The sequence below is a fragment of the Verticillium alfalfae genome, genomic scaffold (genome assembly GCF_000150825.1).
Source record: "Verticillium alfalfae VaMs.102 supercont1.4 genomic scaffold, whole genome shotgun sequence".
In the NCBI taxonomy this organism is placed as follows: Eukaryota; Fungi; Ascomycota; class Sordariomycetes; order Glomerellales; family Plectosphaerellaceae; genus Verticillium; species Verticillium alfalfae.
In genome coordinates this window covers 1539311-1557516 of record NW_003315035.1, presented here as the reverse complement: position 1 = coordinate 1557516, position 18206 = coordinate 1539311, and the positions used below count along the sequence as shown (strand labels likewise).

The following is an 18206-nucleotide window of genomic DNA, read 5'->3' as shown; positions in this document are numbered from 1 at the left end:
ATACCCTTCCCGACTTTGAGGATGTCACCCTCGGCGGCGGCTCCTTTGAAGTGCGCCAGGTCTCGACCTCATCATTTCCTACAGGCTTAGCAACGGACTTGCTCAAAGGTCGTGACTTCGTGGTGGTGAAACATCCTCGGGCAACACCGAACAGGCATGGACAGAGCACGTATCACTTTTCCGATATAGCGACTGAGCTCCAGGTTTTGCGACATCCTCCAATTAAAGTACACGATCATGTCATCGATTTCATGGGCGTCATGTATCACTACACAGGTGATGAGACCCAGGACGGAAATCGAATCGTCCCCGCTTTGGTGCTCGAATATGCCGCCTACGGCAACCTGAAGGAGTTCCAGATCTCAGGACACGCAAACACATTTCCAGATCAGATCAAAGTTGCTCTAGATGCCGCCAGCGGTATTCAGGCACTGCATCGAGTGGGTATGATCCACGGAGATGTCAAACCCTCCAACTTTCTCGTCTGCAAGCATGAGAGCCGGGACTTTGTGGTCAAGCTTGCAGACTTTGGATTCTCCCTTTCTATTGATGATGGCAGGTTTCGTCGGCCACACGCAGATGTACTGTGCCCCAGAATCATACGATGGAAAGTTTGAACGCCAGCACCTGAAGCAACTCGACATGTACAGTTTTGGGCTTACTTTCCTCGCCATTCTCGAGAGTGGTGGCACGTTTTATGATAATCTGCCCACTCAGGATCTAGACATCAATGTCAGGAAAATGAAAAGCGCAGATCTTATGTGCACTACCATGCCTATGCGGGTTTTGAAAGGCTCTCGACACGAAGGACGTCCTTTGGCCATTGTTTGCAAGATACTCAAGACGTGTCTGCAAAAGTCTCCCGCCGCTAGATTCAAAGACATGGACCGTATCATTTTGCTTCTTCGTCTGGCCCAGCATGTCTCTCTTGGAGAGAACTCACATGCCTCTTTCAACGATACGACGGCCTCGCAGGCTGCCGAGTTCATCAAAGTCATTGGGGGCGACAGTTGCCCTGACACTACCCAAGTTCCACAAGCGCTGCAACAAGGTTATCCGCAGTGCCTGGAGTACATCCAACTCGCAATTGATGGCCTTCCAAAGAAGCAGCCGGCGCAGCTTGTGCGAGTCCAAGTTAAAGCACTGAGAGATCAAGCTGCTCGGCTTGCGCAAATGACCCTTTGGATTCATGGCTTCATGATGAACACCCAGGAAAGGCCTTTGGGAGATGTGTTACGTCAGATCGTGGAGAAGCGAGTCATTGCGGACCTCTTCAAAGCTGTCGGAACACCCGAAAACGGGCCCGACGTTATTGGCTTTGATACATGCAAGGCCTTGAGGTTCATTTCTGACTTGGTGGGACTTTTACCTGAGCCATATGTTGCCGGGTGGTCAGATGAATCTCCAGAAGTAGAACAACTGAGGTACATCCCTTGGCTGGCATATCAAATGTATCTCTAACCTAACGTTTCATCAGGTCCCGATATGAAGCCAAAGAAAAATTGGTTCTCAGCCGTTACTTGGATTTCATCCCGAATGTAGGTTTCTTCAGCCCACTCTCGGAAGCATTGTGCAACTTCGACTGACTCGGAACTTGAAGCTCGCAGCGTCGTACGCCACAATCGAAAAGATGCCATGGATCGTCCAGACCGAGGCTACAAGAAGCCTTCAGGTCATCTTGGCTCAATCTTCTGATGTCAGGATTAAATCATCTGCCGCTTTCAATCTCGCAATCGCGTACACACAAGGCACCGGAGTGGAATGGGATCTCGAGACAGCAAAACAGTATTTATTCCAAGCTGCAGTGTTTGGCTCCGAGGAAGCCCAGACTCTTTACATCAATATCTTTGCCTCTAACGGGACAAATTCGAAACTTCCGGAGCCAGCCGTCTGGCGTAGCTGGCTGGAGGTATCAGCTGAAAAGGGGAATTCCAAAGCACTCAAAATCCTCGAACATGTGTCACCACTTTCAATACTGAGACTCAGAAGTAGCGCTCAGCGGAGACATTTTGAAGAGACAGGACTAAAACTTGACAAATGGACCCCGTCAGAAACTCCTATCAGCAAGGAATTGCTGACGAGATCAGGTCCCCAGATTCTCTTCTGGGCCATCACTGAGGACCGACCCGATGTTGTTGCTCTCGTCATCAAAGAGATCCCAGCTTGCACAGGGACCCAGACAGAGCTTCAAGGGGATTTCCCTTTGTTGGCAGCCTGTAGGCTGGGGCGAACTACAATAGCAAAAAGCTTGCTCGACGCTCAGCAGAGTGCTGGCCTTGCCGATAACCTTGGAGTCACACCCCTTCATTGGCTATTTCGGTTTCCAGCAGCGGAAATGTTCGACATTGCCTTCGCACTTTGTGAAAAGGGAGCTGATCGTCACGCGCTTGCAGCTTCTCTCCTCCCCACGCAGTATGACACGCAGATCAACGAGTCAACAGAACCTCCCAGCTGGACTCCTTTGCACTGGGCAGTCTGGTCGAACAACTTGGCTGCCGTCGAGACGCTGCTCACGCTCGGTGCGAATCCCATCTTCAGCAAGGACTCCAAGGCCGGCGAGGCAAGATGTCAATCACCCCTGGATCTGGCGTGTCGACTTTGTCACTCAGCAATGATCGACCGACTTGTGATGGAGCCTTCGGTGGTTGAGGAACTTCGCACAGCAAGGTCTATGATTATCGACCATCCTTTGAAGTCGCGACCCCTTCTGTATCCGCTACAAGGCGCCTCTCGCTGGACCAGACTTCTCTCTAGCGGCGTCAGCTTTGTGCAGGAGATTCATAGGACGATCTCCACCTTAGTCTCTCATGGAGCACCCACGGATGCCGTGCTGGAGCTTGGCGAGTTCAAGGTCCCCGCTGTATTCGCTGTTGCCGAGCATCAGTGTTTCGCAGAGGTCATGGTCGCCGGACTGGAAAACGGCTTTGCGAGGGAGATTGACGTCTTCCCGCAGAAGGACAAGCGGCATAACGCTCTGCTGATGGCGATAAACCACCGAGATCCCGCCATGGTCCGCGCTCTGCTTACAGCTGGCGCCAGTACAACGGTTGAGGATGCACATGGGCTGGGGCCTCTGGAGCGTGCTGCGAAGGAATCTGACAATGTCTTCTTTGTGCGCAGCATTCTAGAGACTGGTATCTCCGCAGACCCGCCTGACGTATCTAGAATCAGTGCTTTTGAAATGGCCGTGTATACCGGAACTTCAATGTGGCACGATTTCTATTCGAGGCTGGAGCCGCGAGAGACCGGGTCAACACGTCCGGACGTACCTTGCTTGGAGAAATGATCCTTATGCACACCCGCAATGCGCTGGAGAGAATCAAGTTCCTCCTCAGCCTGCCTGATCGTGAAGGTCAGGATGGGTTCATCGTTCAGCATAGCACCAGCCGTCCCATTTCCGCGTTGCGCCTTTGCTGTGCTCCAATGCAAGGAAGCCGACCCGACGTCACAGTATGCTGATATCACTGACGTGATGGTTGCGCATCTCCTAGAGAAGTATGATTCGAAGAATTACTTTGGCAGTACCGACGGCGAAGGCCACATGTCAGCCCTGACGGCAGCCGTGGGATTGGGAAACCACCGCGTCGTCAAGCGGCTCCTAGAAAAGGGGGCCGATCCGAAAATTGTGGATGACAAGGGGCGTACCGCCATGTCACTCGTACAACACAGATACACGTATCCCGAGTCCGTGGGCCTCTTGACTGAACGCAAAGTGGCAGATTTAGACAGCGGCACTGCGGAGAGACTTTGCACGAGGGTAAATCAGAACACATCCGAACTTGTGGGTGTCCTTGTTTCGTATGGTGCCTTTGGGGATGATATGTCGACACCAGAGTGGTATCAGGGTGAGAAGGGCTACAAGTGTACGCATTGCGTGATGGAGGCGCTGCGCAACAAAGTCAGACAAAGTAACGATTGATCTCGAAGAATGTAAAAATTAATCCCTAAGGCCTAGGACTGGGCCAAGCTTGAAAATTCAAGTCTTACTATAGTGACATTGCTTTCTTTTCCACCTTGCGTCGTCTTCAACCTAACAAGAGACTTAGTCAACGGCGAGTACACAACTTAGACACCTCCCTCACGCCTTCAGCTAGCGCCCGCACTCGCAATGCATGCTTGAACTTAGGATTTTTACCACCTCGCCATGCCTGAAGAACAGAACCTTGATTTGCGGCACCTCCAAACCTAAGTACCGTTAATGCAGCCCTAGAACGAGACTCGATGGCCGCAGATGAACTGCATCCAGCTGAAGTAGCGTGCCCATTGCTAGTCAACCTTCGCTAGCCATGTATGCTCTGCAGCGTCCACACCTTGTTTCGGGAGCTATGTTAGGCTAACGGTGGTTCTCAAGCGTCTGGAAGAATCTCTACGCCAGCTTGAGCTCTCTTCACTTTCAGCGGATAGATTGAAATGGAAAGGACGTCTTGACAGAGATCGCCCACTGCTTTTACCTTTAACATAACAACATAGGACAACGAGAACCGACTGATGATGCATGAAAGCTTTGGCGCCCAGTACGAATCATGATATCGGGGCGCCATCGGGAAGCCTTCCTTGAGGTGGCCATCGCCAGCTTACTCCCTCGGTCTCAACTTTGGATGTCTGACGATGGCGCTCAGCAGGGCCGCCATCGGAAAACGCCATACGTCGTGGCATCCACCCGAGCACTAGCCGATGACCAAGAGGGCAATCTCACCAGAAGAATAAAGACCGGCCATCCTCCCCACTAGACTCTGCATCCTTGAGCAACACCTTCATTCTCTTTGACTATTCACTCGTTCTTGACCAGGTCGCCCAGCGACTTGTCGACCTCAATATGAAGTTCACCCCCATCATCCTGTCGGCCGCTCTTGTCAGCGCTGGCGTGATCCCCAGCGAAGTCCGTGTCGACGAGAGCAGGCTTGCCCAGCGCTCCGTCACCGGCGATAAGTGTCTTACCCTTGAATGCGCCAAGAAGGAATACGTGCCCATCTGGCGCGGCAAGATCTGCGAGAAGCCCGGCTGTGAGAAGCCCAAGTGCAAGGAGCCCGAGTGCAAGCCCAAGACAGACGGGTAAGCAGATGGCAAAGAAAATGTTGAATCCAGTGCGCTTATTGACTGGGGAACAGATATGAGGAGTACTACTGGATCGAGCATATCGACAGGAAGCACCGTCACAAGGACAACGTGAGTTTCAGCACAACCCGGCATGTACAGCATTTGTGCTGACAGCTTTGCAGGGCTACAAGGATTACTACTACAAGGACCAACACGACTAGTAAATCCTTCCTCCGTGTCATACGGTCTGAGCAACTCAGCTGACGAAACCACAGTCCGCGCAACCATACCAGGCCTCGTGTAAATGTGAACAAGGTCATCACCAAGCGTGACGTCGCTGCGGCCGACGAAAGAGATGACGAGGTCCTTACCAAGCGCGGCGAGTCGGCTGTTGGCAGACCCTACTTCAAGCCTTACTACGAGGATGACCCGGACTACGAGTCGCACTTTGAGCCCAAGCCTGTGCCCGTGCCTGCGCACCCTCACCATCGCCATGGGCCCCCTCCCCCTTGGCGCCATCATCACGAAGGACCTCCTCCCCCTTGGCACCGTGGTCATCACCACGGTCATCACCACGGTCATCATCACCATGATCATCCCCGCCATGGCTGCCACCCTCATGATCACCACCATCACGGGCCTCCTTGCCACCGCCGCGGCCCGGCCCCTGCTCCCACGCCCGCCCCCACGCCTGGCAAGAAGCACGACGACCGCGACGACGTGCAGTGGTACCGCGAAGGTATGTGCCCCCCTTCATCGTACCCCATATGTCAATGAAGAAAACAAAGAGAAAACGCTGACCACGACCGCAGAGATTACCCACGACCACGAAGAAGACCGCCATCAGGGCAAGAACAGCGACAAGTGCATCCACTGCAAGCCCGCCATCAAGGCCGTCAACACGACCGACACCAGGGCCGCCGCCGCCAACTCGGCCTTCAACAACCGCAACGGTGGCGCCCGCACGCTCAACAATAAGTCGGGCAACATTATCAAGGCCGGCAGCAAGAAGACCGTCGAGGTGGTTCCCACCTTCGTCGAGGAGGATGTGGCCGAGGAGGACAATGACGACGAGGAGAACGCGGAGTAGGACGGGATCTCTAACGTGCAACTCGGGAGGGCTTGCAATTGTCTCAACCGGCGGCCTCTGTATCCTGCAAGGCCGACAGCAAACCTGACCGGATGTCGATTTCCTATTGTGGGGGCACCGTGTTTTCGTCTCGCCTTAGATTGTATGGAGATGAATTGCCCTAGTAATAGTATCCTTCATTACCTGCGTCCTTGCGATTTCCCCATCGACGATGACAATTGGTCGACGCTCAAACATACAAAGTGCGCTGCCCTTTTTGAACGAGATCAAACGCCATACACCCTACTCCTGTCCAATGTGAGTGGAATCTTAAATTGTCTTGATCAACCTCAAGCCATTGACCCGCCGCTGCGGCCGCCTCCAATCAAGCCCGCCATCTCGAGCAGCGCACGATCTGCCTCGATGCCGCTGGTGCCGAGATTGATATTTCTTCTGGCTTCGGCCTCTCTCGCCTCCCATGCCCACCGCGCGGCCTGTGCCTGCGCCTCCTCGTCGCCTCCACATCCCCACACCTCAAGGCTCTCGACCTCAAACCGGTCCTGGAAGTCGTATCTCCGCGAGACGCTGTTATGGTATGCGCCGCCCTGTGATGTGTAGTCGTGATTGAAGACACCAAACTCAAACGAGTCGTCAAGCAACAGCGATACTGGGCCAAGGGCAAGCATGCCGTCGTGGCGATGCGACTGCGTTGGCCTTGGGTGCGGACAGCCTGCTGCAAGAAGGGGGCGGTTTGTGGGCGCCTTGGTGAAACTGACGTAGTCCCCGGTTGATTGCAGACGCCGGAAAAACGTCGTGAACAGGTTCAAGCTGAAATAGGAGAGAGTCCGAGTCGCCGAAGCACTCTTTGGACGTATGCTTCCACGGCTGGCCGATGTACATGCCGAAGGTGAGGCGGTCGCCCTTGCTGCCATGGGGGAAGCGTTTCGGCGGCAGGGAGGCTGCAAAGGAGGCTTCCTGACCGCCGCGGGGTTCATCCTGGATGCGAGAGCCGCGTACGAGAAGGATGGTGGGAGCGCGCCAATTGAAGACTTTGGTTTCGAAGCTGCCCATGGAGAAGCCTGCTTCGGCGCCAGAGTAGAGCAGCCTGAGCTTGCGGAACAAATTCGCGCCTGGAATGAAGAAAGATAGCTGAGACAAAACATTGAAATTCATGATGTCAGCCTTGTCCTGAAGAAGAGGTTGTGCGACTTCTCTCTGGACCGCCTTTTCTTTCTCCTCGGCTTGGTTCTCGTGTTTGGAGAAATCTAAGTTTTTGGAGAAGAGGAAATGTTCGAACAAGGCATTGAAGCCTTGAAAAAGGTAGGGAAAGTTGACGGGAATGATACGGTTGAAGGTGCTGTACTTGATGCCAGGCGATGTTTCCACGTTCAAGAAGGCATGGAGGACGTTCCTAGCCGTCGATCGTAAACTCTCCAGCTCGTCCCCTACGACCCGATTGGCATGCAAGGCCAGGCTCTCCTGAGCATCAAGGGGTGCAACGAGCAGCAGCAGCATGATGATCCTGTGGAAATTGTCACCAGGGATCATGGCACCCTTGATGGAGGGTGCATCGCCCTGCTTTACGGCATCATCGATATCAAGTAGCTCAAAGGCGGCGATTTCCAAGTCATCGTCGTCTTCATCATCGGCCTCGTCGCCGGCCTCGTCGACGGCGAAACCTGGGACGTGGCTCGCCGTTTCTTGTGCCTTTGCCTTAGTTTCAGCCTCTTTGCTTGCTTCCTCGGGTTCGGTAGCGGCTGCAGCACGGTCATGTACAGCCAGACTCTTAAAAAGTAGCTTGGTGCGGTCGGTGGACCCTCGGGCGAGAACTCGTTGGTAGCGGTTCGTCAGGATGGTGACGACCATGACCATTTCCTCCCGGCCGAGAACAACAGGAGCATCATTGAGAAAAGGAAATGCGCCGATGTATGATATCATGCGGAAAAGAACAGGCGACGCGTGAAGGACGTCGGGGAGCTCGAGGAAACGGGAGAGGGTCTCCTCCTTGAGATAGTGGACGCCATCCTGATCATCGGCAAGACTCTTGAAGACGTCCTTGTAAGAGTAGATTTCGAGCGATGTGAAGCACTTGTCGGCGAAGCGGCGAGCCTGGAAATATCTCGTGGTTAGCTTACGGCTGCCTGGGAAGGGGTCCCTAATGGCGGGGCAGGAAAGCTTACGAGCTCGCGTGTCAGGTCCTCGCGGGTTCGGCGCCGAGGGTTCTCGTCTGAATGCGATTGGCCCATTGTACCAAAATTTTGCGAAGTAGAAGACGATGGAGATAGTGATCAGGGTGCGCGATGCATTCTTGACGCTGCGTGCAGGCGCCTCGAGTTGAGAAAAGGGTGGACTGATGATACCACCCAGCGCCAAGGTGAAGCATAGGCAGAAGAGGGAGGTGCATCCTATGTCCGGTCCTTAAGATCCCTGACTGAAGCCCGCCGTCATAGTGGAGTCAGACGCCAAGGACCCCTCCAATGGCACATGAACCAGCTGTCACTGTCTGAGTACCCTACCCGCCTAAGGTACCTACCTAGGTACGGGCAAGTACCTGATGTCGGGCTGCTCGCTGATTGAGTTACTGGCTCAGCCTACCTCAATGAATGCCTATTTGGGCAGTATAAACTCAACCTGAGTTGGTGGGCAAGTCAACTGGGCACCCTCCGCTGAACTCCAACTGACAAGGAGATAAATATTTGTGCATCCAAGTTTTCTGGCAGAGTCGTGAGCTTGCTTTCAAGCCTTCTTGTTTACTTGTTTACATATAAATAATTGCGAGATCATCCGGAACGCCGTGACCACGTGCTCTGGCCGCCCACTGCTATCGTACCAACTGTTGCAGTCACCGTACCCACTCATACAATGATGACATGGTGTGACCGACCCTGTGACCTAGTTCGTTTTGTCGTCCTCCGCAGACACCCTCTTCACATTGGTGGGCGTCTTGACCTTGCTGACGATGGGCTCGTCATCCACGGCCTTACTCGCGTCCGCCAGCGGTGCCTCGCCAGGCTTTCCCCATCCCGACGAAGAACCCGACAGGCCCAGCGCATTCAGAACGCCGCTCTTCGCCTCGCCGCCCTCCGCCGGCGTCGCACTCGCATTGCCCGCCTTGGCTTCCTCGGCCTTGGCCCTACGGTTCATGACCCGCGCTCGCATGGCCTTGTCCTCCTCATCACGGATCTCCAGCTCCCTGATCCACTTCTGTCGCTTCTCCTCGCTGTCCCGCTCCTCCTTGAGCTTGCGCAGCTCCTTCGTAGCCTCGCGGTCTTTGTTATAGTACATGCTGCCTGCAATCATGGCGAGGACGGTGAAGCCCTGCGCTGCGACGCGGGCACGGAACATCTTGTTGGCCGAGACCTGGTCGCCGCGGCGCATGGGGCGCCAGGCCTGGGTGAATGCGAAAACGGTCAGGCCGGCACCTAGAAAGGGGACTGTCAGATGGGCCGACTACGGGCGAAGAGGATGGTATTTGTGTATCGTACCAAGAGGGATAAGAGGCTCTTCCCTAAGCTTGCGGAAGATCTTCGCCATGGGCTTCTCGTTGTAGAATTCGCTATAGACATTGGGTCAGCAGGAGTGGGGTGGCTATGATTGCGGGAGCTTGGGACTTACTGGTTCTCATCGAAAGAGGACGGCATCTGCCGCCCCATGACAGAGTCGTCTACATTCGGCATTCTGGAGTAGCTGTTTAGAGATCTCGTAGGATGTCTTGTGGTCGACGTAGAGGTGTTTGATGCAAGGAGGAATCAAGCTCGTGATCATGCGATGGAGGGCGCAGCTGTTAAGAAAATCGATGATGGAATTCCCGAATTGGCGCCTGCGGATTGGATCGCCGTGGAGCTGGACCCTGCTGCTAGTGGGGCGCCATCTGCCCACCAGAGGAGCTCCGCCCTCATCCGGCCTTTGATTCATTCACCGCGTTGGAGACTCGCCCTGACCGAGGGGTCCAGACCCTTGCTCCCGGTATCGCCCTCGGCCGGCTGGGGACTACAAAGCCGTCGTCCAATGAACACACTCCCAATGCATGTTCACCGATCTGACTCCTCCCACACCGAGTCTGTCCCTCCGATACTGCCCCGCCAAAACAAAATTCCCAAGGTGACGGATGTCATCGTCAGGCCTCTGCCCTCACCGTTCCCTTTCTGACACAGCCCACAAGTCAGCACTTCGATCACCATGGCCGACTCGTCCACTGCTCCTGTCGTGCCTGTCATGACGAACGGCACAACCAATGGCGCCAATGGCGACCACAGGCCGCACACGCCTGAGACGAATGGCGGCTTCTCCTTGACCGAGTACAGCGCCAATCCCACAACACCTGCAGAGGTCAAGCGCAACCGCATCAAGAGCATCGTGCCCGAGGAATTCCTGCTTCCCAACGGATACCCAGATGTCAGCATACATCCTGACCTCCTCATCCCTCAGGCCTACCACTGACAAGTCGCTGCGTTTCAGTACCTTCGCCTTATCGCCAGCGCTACTTCACGCGTCTACGAAGCTTGCAAGCTGACCCCCCTTCAACCAGCCGTCAACCTCAGCAACCGTCTCGAATGCAATGTTCTCCTGAAGCGTGAAGATGAGCAGCCCGTCTTCAGCTTCAAGCTGCGCGGCGCCTACAACAAGATGGCCCACCTCGACCCCGCCAAGAGCTGGAAAGGTGTCGTTTGCTGCTCTGCCGGCAACCACGCCCAGGGTGTCGCCTACTCGGCCCGCAAGCTCAAGATCCCTGCGACCATTGTCATGCCTGAGGGCACCCCCAGCATCAAGCATCTGAACGTGGCACGGCTGGGCGGCCACGTCGTGCTGCACGGTCAGGACTTCGACGCCGCGAAGGAGGAGTGCGCACGTCGCGAGCAGCAGGATGGCCTCATCAACATCCCGCCATTTGACGATCCATATGTCATCGCCGGCCAGGGCACCATCGGCATGGAACTTTTCGGCCAGACCAACATGTCCAAGGTCGAGGCCATCTTCTGCTGCGTTGGCGGTGGTGGTCTTATTGCCGGCATTGGCGTCTACATCAAGCGCATGGCGCCCCATGTCAAGATCATCGGTGTCGAGACGTACGATGCCAATGCCATGGCGCAGTCACTGGTCAAGGGTGAGAGGGTCGTGCTGAAGGATGTTGGTCTATTCGCGGACGGTGCCGCGGTCAAGACGCCTGGCGAGGAGACGTTCCGCATCGCGAAGGATGTCGTTGACGACGTCATTCTCGTCACGACGGATGAGGTCTGCGCAGCCATCAAGGACATGTACGATGATACCCGTTCCGGGCTCGAGCCTGCCGGTGCCCTTGCTATCGCTGGCCTGAAGAAGTACGTTGCCGCCAACCCCTCAACCGACACACGCCGATCCCTCGTCGCCGTCACGTCGGGCGCCAACATGAACTTTGACCGCCTGCGCTTTGTCGCCGAGCGCGCCACCCTCGGTGAGGGCAAGGAGGCCCTCCTCTCCGTGCGCATCCCGGAGCGACCCCGGCTCCTTCGCCGAGCTCATCAACAAGGTTATGCCCCATTTTGTTACCGAGTTCTCCTACCGCTACGCCACAAATGAGGTCGCCAATGTCCTCATTGGCCTGTCCCTGACGGCGCCCGCCTCCCAGCGCGTCGAGGAGCTGCGCATGCTCGTCGAGCGCGTCCAGGCCTCCGGCATGTCCGTCACCGACCTCTCGGGTGACGAACTCGCCAAGAGCCACATCCGCTATCTCGTCGGCGGTCGCTCCAACGTCCCCAACGAGCGCATCTACATGTTCAACTTCCCCGAGCGGCCCGGCGCGCTCGAGCGCTTCCTCAATACGCTGCGCACGAGCTTCAACATTACGCTGTTCCAGTACCGCAACTATGGCGGTGACGTTGGCAAGATTCTCGCCGGTATCGCTTGTCCAGATGCCGAGCTGAAGGAGCTCGAGAAGTTCCTCAACCAGATTGGCTATCCGTGGGAGGACTGTACTGAGTCGGAGGTTTTCAAGACGTTCTTGCGCAGTTAGAGGATTGTCGATGCATGGCGTTTGGTGTTGGGAACGATAGATCTCACGGTACTTAGATGGCAATGTACATTGGAATGAACTCTTCAGCAGTCTTGTTTGCTCGCCTCCCGGTTGCCCTCTGTATATGGGCAGGCCTAGCGGACCGAACAGATATTCCACCGCAAAATAATAAGATCCCTGCGAGTGACATGAATGCGTAAAGGCCTGCCATCCGACCCCCCAGATATTCATCCTGAATACGGATCACCGCAGCTTCGTAGATAGCATCTTGCCATTTTCTGCTAACATGACTGACCCCTACGTTGGGGGTTATGTCTCGGTGAAGTTCAACTTCGGTGTGGTTCTCGGTGAAGAACCGGCCCACGTGACCGCGCGACGTCGGCCCATCTCAACTCTGCACCCTGCACCTTTGCGGCATCCGCACCCGCTCGACGAAAAACCGCCCGACGACGACGGATCGCGACAACGACTCCCCCAACGCACGCAATTCCGTACCAGCGCCATGTCGGCCCTTTCCCTCGCCCGCTCCTTCGGAGCTCTCACCCTGACGGCGCCGCGCGCCCTCGCCGCCACGGCCCCGACGATGACGAAGACACAGACCCGCGCCCTGACGACGGCACTCTTCTCCCGACCGCGCGTAGGCCTCGCCGAGTCGACGCCCAAGACGGCGGTGCAGACGATCATGCAGCAGGTTCGGGGCATGAAGGTGCACAGCTCTGTGAAGAAGCGATGCGAGCACTGCAAGGTGGGTTTTCATCCGTGTCTTCGGGGTGGCAAGATGCTGACGAGGTCGGTACATGCAGATCGTGCGCAGGAAAGCTGGCAAGCGACACAACGGCTACCTCTACGTCATCTGCAAGTCGAACCCCAGGCATAAGCAGCGCCAGGGCTAAGCAGTGGCCTACGAACTCGAAGAAGCGGCGGAGGTGAGGTTTTGGTCCCGCCAGGTCACGCAAGGGGGGTGCGAGACGAAAGACTAGCGCATGGAATAGAGGAAGATGTGCAGGGTGGGAGGAGGGACCAAAGTGTACGAATGCCGGCAGCAGCACGGGGTAGACGGCGTTTTGCGGGCAAACTTAGAAGACGCGCATGCACGCAGTCTGTAACTGTACCATCACCAACCAACCAAATACCTACTTCTACACATACTCTACAGGAAGAGATTACAGTCCCTCTACGTAGCGGCCCATGCTGTCCCACTCAACCTTGCCCGTGGAGAGCAGATAGCGGATGTGTCCCTGCGGGTTTAGTCTCAGGTTCACAGAAACAAGCAGGCGAGCTCTATCGTGGTGTAGACTTACAATGTCCGTGACGTGGCGGTGGCGCTCAAATTCGCCGCGGGCATAGCGACGAGACTCGGCCTTTGTCGAGGGATCAGAAATGTGAGCCGTGCCGCGGAGGATGGTGCGGTAGAGGGACAGGACGCGGCCGCGCTGGAGGAACTGCGGCTCATGTCAGTTTCCAAATGAGTGTAAGCATGGCATGGTTTTAGTCGGCATACATGGTCGAGACTCAGGGTCTTCTTCAGGCGGGTCTTTGCCGGCGCAGCGGTTGAGTAGCCACGGGCAGCAAGCCACCAGCGGCCGAGGGTAGGCGTCATGGTGCGTTCATGAGGTTTTCAATGGCTGGACAGTCTGCATGAGCAGCATCTATTTCCGTTGTCGAGCTTGACTTGCGGTGATGGAGAGTGTTGGTCGGAAAAACGTCGGCTGGTGGAGCACTGACGCTGAGACTTGGGAAGCTGTTTCGGGGGGTACCAGGAACCCTAACCCTGGCCCGGATGGAGACACCTACATCCCGTGAACACACCACGGTAACGTAACAACTCGCCTACATTTGTCTTCTCGCAGTTTCATTGTTTGAAAAGGTTGATCATTCTGCATGGTAGCCTACTCAAAATGCGATCTTCATAAAAAAGAATTAGAGGCAGCGCGCCTCATAATCCACAACACAATTCGTGAAAGCTCTTGCGATCGATCAGGTCACAGTGCATCGAAACGCCACACTTTCTGCCGCAGCTGGCGCCGAGCTGCAGCACGCAAGGAGCTAGGAGGCTTGTCGTCGGACGGAAGAAGGGAGCTGAGGACAGGGCTTTTCGATAGCGCCAAAAGCACCAGTGGTTCAGCTCCGACGTTGATCATGGCCGTCTGTTGCGCTCACTGTGCTGTGTCACAGCAAAGCCTTCGCTCAACAGCTTCACAGTCTATTCGTGTTGTTTTTTGCGTCCTTTTTTTTTCTTGAATCATTGAGCGCAAGAGAACTTCGACGTCATCTCGCTACGAAGACGTCTGGCTGGAGAAATACACGACATGGATAAACGCAATCGCAAGACACCTTGAACTGACGCCACTGTCAGTCACGGGCTCTTGCACCCAGACCCAGATCTTTCGCCACTGGCCAAGTATTATGTGCAGCTGTTTTCTTCGGGGCCGCCTTGCTCTTTCAGCTCCCCTAGAAGATCTTGTACCAAAGCAAGGGAGGGAGGAGTGCAAAGGAACATAAAAGCGGCGTATATTAGCGATTATCTGCGAAAGACTAAGATCCTCTCAAATCTTGAAACCCCCAGTGCGATCTCTGAACATGCCGTCAGGGTCCACTTCCTGCTGGACCCGAGCCACCAGTTGCTGATGCTCCGGTCGCAACCTTCCAAAGTAGTCCTGATCGTAAAAGGCATCGTTCATGAAAAGAGGGAGATGCGTCTCAGGCAATACGCCCTGCGCAGTGTAGTTGTCCACGCGGTCCTTGAAGCCGGTGTAGGCAGTCCTCATGGCGGCTTCAATCTCCGGCGTGTTGATGGATGAGAGGTGGCTCAGCGTAATCTGGAGAACGATGCGGTCGACGTCGTCGCTCATGTCGAGCAGGTCGCCGCCACGCTCCTTCGCGATGCGGGCCATGCCCTTGGGCAGCGGCTGGTAGCCGATGTTGGACGTCATGCCCGGCACCAACTTGACGCTGTTACGGACGTTGCGCCAGTGCTCGTGAATGTCCTCGAGGACGTCAATGTTGGCGGCTGAGGGCAGGGGCATCGTCTCGGTGCCAATGTGATACACGCTTCCCTTGATAACGCCGTAGTTGTTGGCCCGGACAAAGTCTCGGAAGCTGCGCGTTCTGCACGTGTTCAAGAAAGGTTTGGCTGCGGTAAAGTTGGCGAAGGTGCCGGCCGGTGGCTGGGGACCGTTGTAGAACATGAAGATGGTCCACATGTTGACGAGCCCGGCGCCCGTCAGGACGGCTGTGGGGATGATGGCCGCCTTCTCGTCAGGGTAGTGTTCGGTAAAGTCGCGGATGGCGTTGAGAATGACCGTATCCGTCTTGGGGGTTGAGGGGAAGAACATGCTACCGCCCCAGATTTCCCCTTGAGGATAGGCCTGCAGAAGAAACGAAGCGACGACACCGAAGTTGTTACTGCCTCCTCTCAGTGCCAGGAAGAGATCGGGGTGGTTGTTCTGGGTAACGTTGACAACAGTAGCGTTCGGCAACACGAGCTCATACTCTAGGACAGAGTTGGCTGCCCAACCCCGTTGGGTAGAGAGGAAGCTCAATCCGCCTGGGTTTATACGTTAGTGGCGGAGTATTTCTGTAGAACAGGGACAAATTACCTCCGAGCAGAAGACCACCGACTCCGACGTTTCCTATGCGGCCACCAACAGCGTTCCATCCGGTGCCATCGAGAGCATCTGCAACATTTTCCCACCTGTTTCCCGGACCAACACGAACCTTCCCCTCAGCTGCGTTCAGAGTGACTTGATTGAGTCTGGCTGTGGAGATGAGAGGACCGCCGTCGATACTGGCAAAGTGGTCGTTGGGGCTGTGGCCACCAGACTTGACAGCAAAGGTCTCATTATTGTCCCGGATAATGGCGACAATGTCGGCAAGCTCTTGCGTCGATTCGGGGAAGAGAATACAACTGGGCTTCAAGTCCCCCGAGGACGTCGACCAGTACTCCTGCTGTTCTTTGAAGTACGTCAAGGATGCCCGGCGACTGACCTCAACACCGCCCAGCGCTCGCACGCTGTCACATGTCCCTGCCGAGACTGAGCGCAAGGCCAGAGCGAGAAGACTGAAAGCAGGAAGATGCTTCATGATTATTAAACAAGAACTAAAAATGAAAGACTCGACGAACTAAAGGTGATGGGATGAACTCCTGCCAGTCGTCGTCACAAAAGATACGGAATGTTCCCTGTTTTATGACGAGTTCAAGGACCAGCCCCTGGCGGAACTTGCGCCATGGTCGTGATGCGAATCATTGCTCTATGAAGCTTGCAATGTGCAAAGGCGCAGGCGATGCCCGAGACAACTTTTTCGATAGTGTCTCTGAGAGCTTCGCGGACGCCATATGTGGCGGATAGCGCAATATTGCTTGTTCAAGGCCTAAGCGACTTGTCGAAACGGCTCAAGTAGGAAAGTGATCGTCCAGTGATGGCGCGTGTATGTCTGAGCTGGCGAACCCAAATGACATTGACAGGTCCCGCTAGGGCCAGATGGAGGAGCTGAACAGTCGTGTCAGGTCTGTAAGGCAATGGAGATGTACCTCCTTTACACGATGCCTGCAGTCGTTAGTGTGGTTTGGCGCCCACATGGGATGGTCCATGGTCTTGAGACGCTCCCTCTAGTGACGCAGTCAAGCGGCTGGATCAACTTGGCCGACTGTATTGCCATGTGCCAAGGTCAAGACCGGCCGACGGCGATGTCAGGGCTGCGTGCCACGAGTATTCTTCCCGATTTGGGGTCCCGAGTATTGAAGAATGGTCGTCACCTCTCTTGCCAAGCCTGGCCACTGGCTTCCCAAATCCAGCGTGATGCATACGGGAGAGGACCAACCCGAATGTAGACCCGACTCGTGGAGAATTGCCTGCACGGCCTCGCGTACCCATGACTCGAATCAAGCAAATGCCGATATCTGTTTCTGCGGCGCGCCGAGCTCGTTGCTTTTTTTTTGCTTGCTCCGAAAAGAAATTGACCATGTTGGGCAATCTCTGTGGGGGCGCTCTCCCTCATGATAACCCACATCTAGTCGATGCACCCAAAAGTATCTTCCTCAGGTTCACATTCTCTACTTGTCTTCACCATGACGTTGTTAACCCTTGGCTGGCTTGGAATGTGCCATACACTAAAGTGTGGTCTGTTTGGCCGACTTGGCAATTTACATATTTGGATTCTCATAGTTAGGCTTGTGAACGCCCGATGACATGGCGAAGGTCGAAGGTATCCTCGTACCTGAACCGGCGGTCCAATTAGTCGACCACTTGGCGTGCATTGGGATTCATCGCCGCTCGGACCGAGCCTTGCATGCGGTAGTCAGTGTCCCATGGATGGGGATGAACTGGCCCCAAGTAGGTCCCAGCAACCCGCAGGCGTCACCATGTGTGCGTCGTCTTTCGCGGGGATTGTGCCTTCGTCTCGGACAGCATGTCGGAACGTACGGGCCTGTTGTCGTCATCGGATGACACCTGTGATAGAGTACACCGACGAAGGTTCAGCAATTTCGTTGAATACAACCCAAGGCAAGGTAAGGTACCTTGAGTTTGTCCATGTCAATGCTGAGAGACTGACTTCCAGGGATAGGCACTTACTTTGAGACAACGCACCCAACAAGGGATCGTCTGGTCTGCAACAACGGCCTCTCATTGACCTGACAGCAAGCTTGATAGATGGCGCAAACTCCGGCCGAGCAAGCTGTTGTAGGCGCCTGGCCCTCAGCCGGGCTGGGTAATCAACAAGCGTGTTCTGGGTAAGGCAAGATGTCATTAGCGTAGTGGTGGGTGTGCTCAGGTCCCCTGCCTTAGCGTCGGTTAGGGCCCCAAGGTCGGAAATGTGGGGGTTTCCAGCCCACTGACCGCAGGGCGTACGTGGCCCACCCATGTCTGGTTAGTGACTTCCGGGTCAGTGACTTCTGGTCGGTGCATTGACTGTCGTGCCTTGTGATCGATCCATCACGGACTGCCCAACAGACAGGCATCTGCACTTAGCTTGGACACAAACATAGCCTCACCGCGCTGAAAACTCCTGCGCCGGTGATGGACCTCCGAGGACAGACCGTCTGATCCCCTGTCTTTGACACAGAATGGCTGATGCGCCAAAGAAGCGACGAAGGGCGCCGACGGAATGCAC

The 18206-nt window shown here is 55.4% G+C and overlaps 9 protein-coding genes across 9 annotated transcripts in view; 5 read left to right on the top strand and 4 right to left on the bottom strand.

The window, feature by feature from the left end:
- Positions 1–260: 260 nt before the first annotated feature.
- Positions 261–3919, top strand: VDBG_03927 (predicted protein; the record flags this gene model as incomplete). The annotated part of the gene is made up of 5 exons (XM_003005928.1): positions 261–444; positions 560–1424; positions 1478–1538; positions 1601–3157; positions 3452–3919. The coding sequence occupies 5 exons, from the start codon at positions 261–263 to the stop codon at positions 3917–3919; spliced, it is 3135 nt and encodes a 1044-aa protein (XP_003005974.1).
- An 897-nt stretch (positions 3920–4816) lies between these two features.
- On the top strand, positions 4817–6127 carry VDBG_03926 (predicted protein; the record flags this gene model as incomplete). Its single annotated transcript, XM_003005927.1, has 4 exons — positions 4817–5052; positions 5109–5166; positions 5365–5776; positions 5850–6127. The coding sequence occupies 4 exons, from the start codon at positions 4817–4819 to the stop codon at positions 6125–6127; spliced, it is 984 nt and encodes a 327-aa protein (XP_003005973.1).
- A 329-nt stretch (positions 6128–6456) lies between these two features.
- VDBG_03925 (conserved hypothetical protein) lies at positions 6457–8352 on the bottom strand (the record flags this gene model as incomplete). Its single annotated transcript, XM_003005926.1, has 3 exons — positions 6457–6934; positions 7005–8215; positions 8287–8352. The coding sequence occupies 3 exons, from the start codon at positions 8350–8352 to the stop codon at positions 6457–6459; spliced, it is 1755 nt and encodes a 584-aa protein (XP_003005972.1).
- Positions 8353–8998: 646 nt separating this feature from the next.
- VDBG_03924 (mitochondrial hypoxia responsive domain-containing protein) lies at positions 8999–9783 on the bottom strand (the record flags this gene model as incomplete). Its single annotated transcript, XM_003005925.1, has 3 exons — positions 8999–9528; positions 9592–9662; positions 9722–9783. The coding sequence occupies 3 exons, from the start codon at positions 9781–9783 to the stop codon at positions 8999–9001; spliced, it is 663 nt and encodes a 220-aa protein (XP_003005971.1).
- A 502-nt stretch (positions 9784–10285) lies between these two features.
- On the top strand, positions 10286–12095 carry VDBG_03923 (threonine dehydratase; the record flags this gene model as incomplete). Its single annotated transcript, XM_003005924.1, has 3 exons — positions 10286–10501; positions 10565–11424; positions 11525–12095. The coding sequence occupies 3 exons, from the start codon at positions 10286–10288 to the stop codon at positions 12093–12095; spliced, it is 1647 nt and encodes a 548-aa protein (XP_003005970.1).
- Positions 12096–12597: 502 nt separating this feature from the next.
- On the top strand, positions 12598–12988 carry VDBG_03922 (conserved hypothetical protein; the record flags this gene model as incomplete). Its single annotated transcript, XM_003005923.1, has 2 exons — positions 12598–12840; positions 12899–12988. The coding sequence occupies 2 exons, from the start codon at positions 12598–12600 to the stop codon at positions 12986–12988; spliced, it is 333 nt and encodes a 110-aa protein (XP_003005969.1).
- Positions 12989–13258: 270 nt separating this feature from the next.
- On the bottom strand, positions 13259–13695 carry VDBG_03921 (conserved hypothetical protein; the record flags this gene model as incomplete). Its single annotated transcript, XM_003005922.1, has 2 exons — positions 13259–13537; positions 13597–13695. 2 exons carry the CDS (start codon positions 13693–13695, stop codon positions 13259–13261), a joined length of 378 nt encoding a protein of 125 aa, XP_003005968.1.
- A 946-nt stretch (positions 13696–14641) lies between these two features.
- VDBG_03920 (FAD binding domain-containing protein) lies at positions 14642–16178 on the bottom strand (the record flags this gene model as incomplete). The annotated part of the gene is made up of 2 exons (XM_003005921.1): positions 14642–15642; positions 15695–16178. 2 exons carry the CDS (start codon positions 16176–16178, stop codon positions 14642–14644), a joined length of 1485 nt encoding a protein of 494 aa, XP_003005967.1.
- A 1106-nt stretch (positions 16179–17284) lies between these two features.
- Positions 17285–18206, top strand: part of VDBG_03919 (conserved hypothetical protein) — a gene marked incomplete at both ends in the record, with an annotated part of 1724 nt that continues 802 nt past the window's right edge. Inside the window, one exon of the mRNA XM_003005920.1 lies at positions 17285–17514. Within this exon, the coding sequence (XP_003005966.1) occupies positions 17285–17514 (230 nt within the window). The remainder of the gene's footprint in view (positions 17515–18206) is intronic.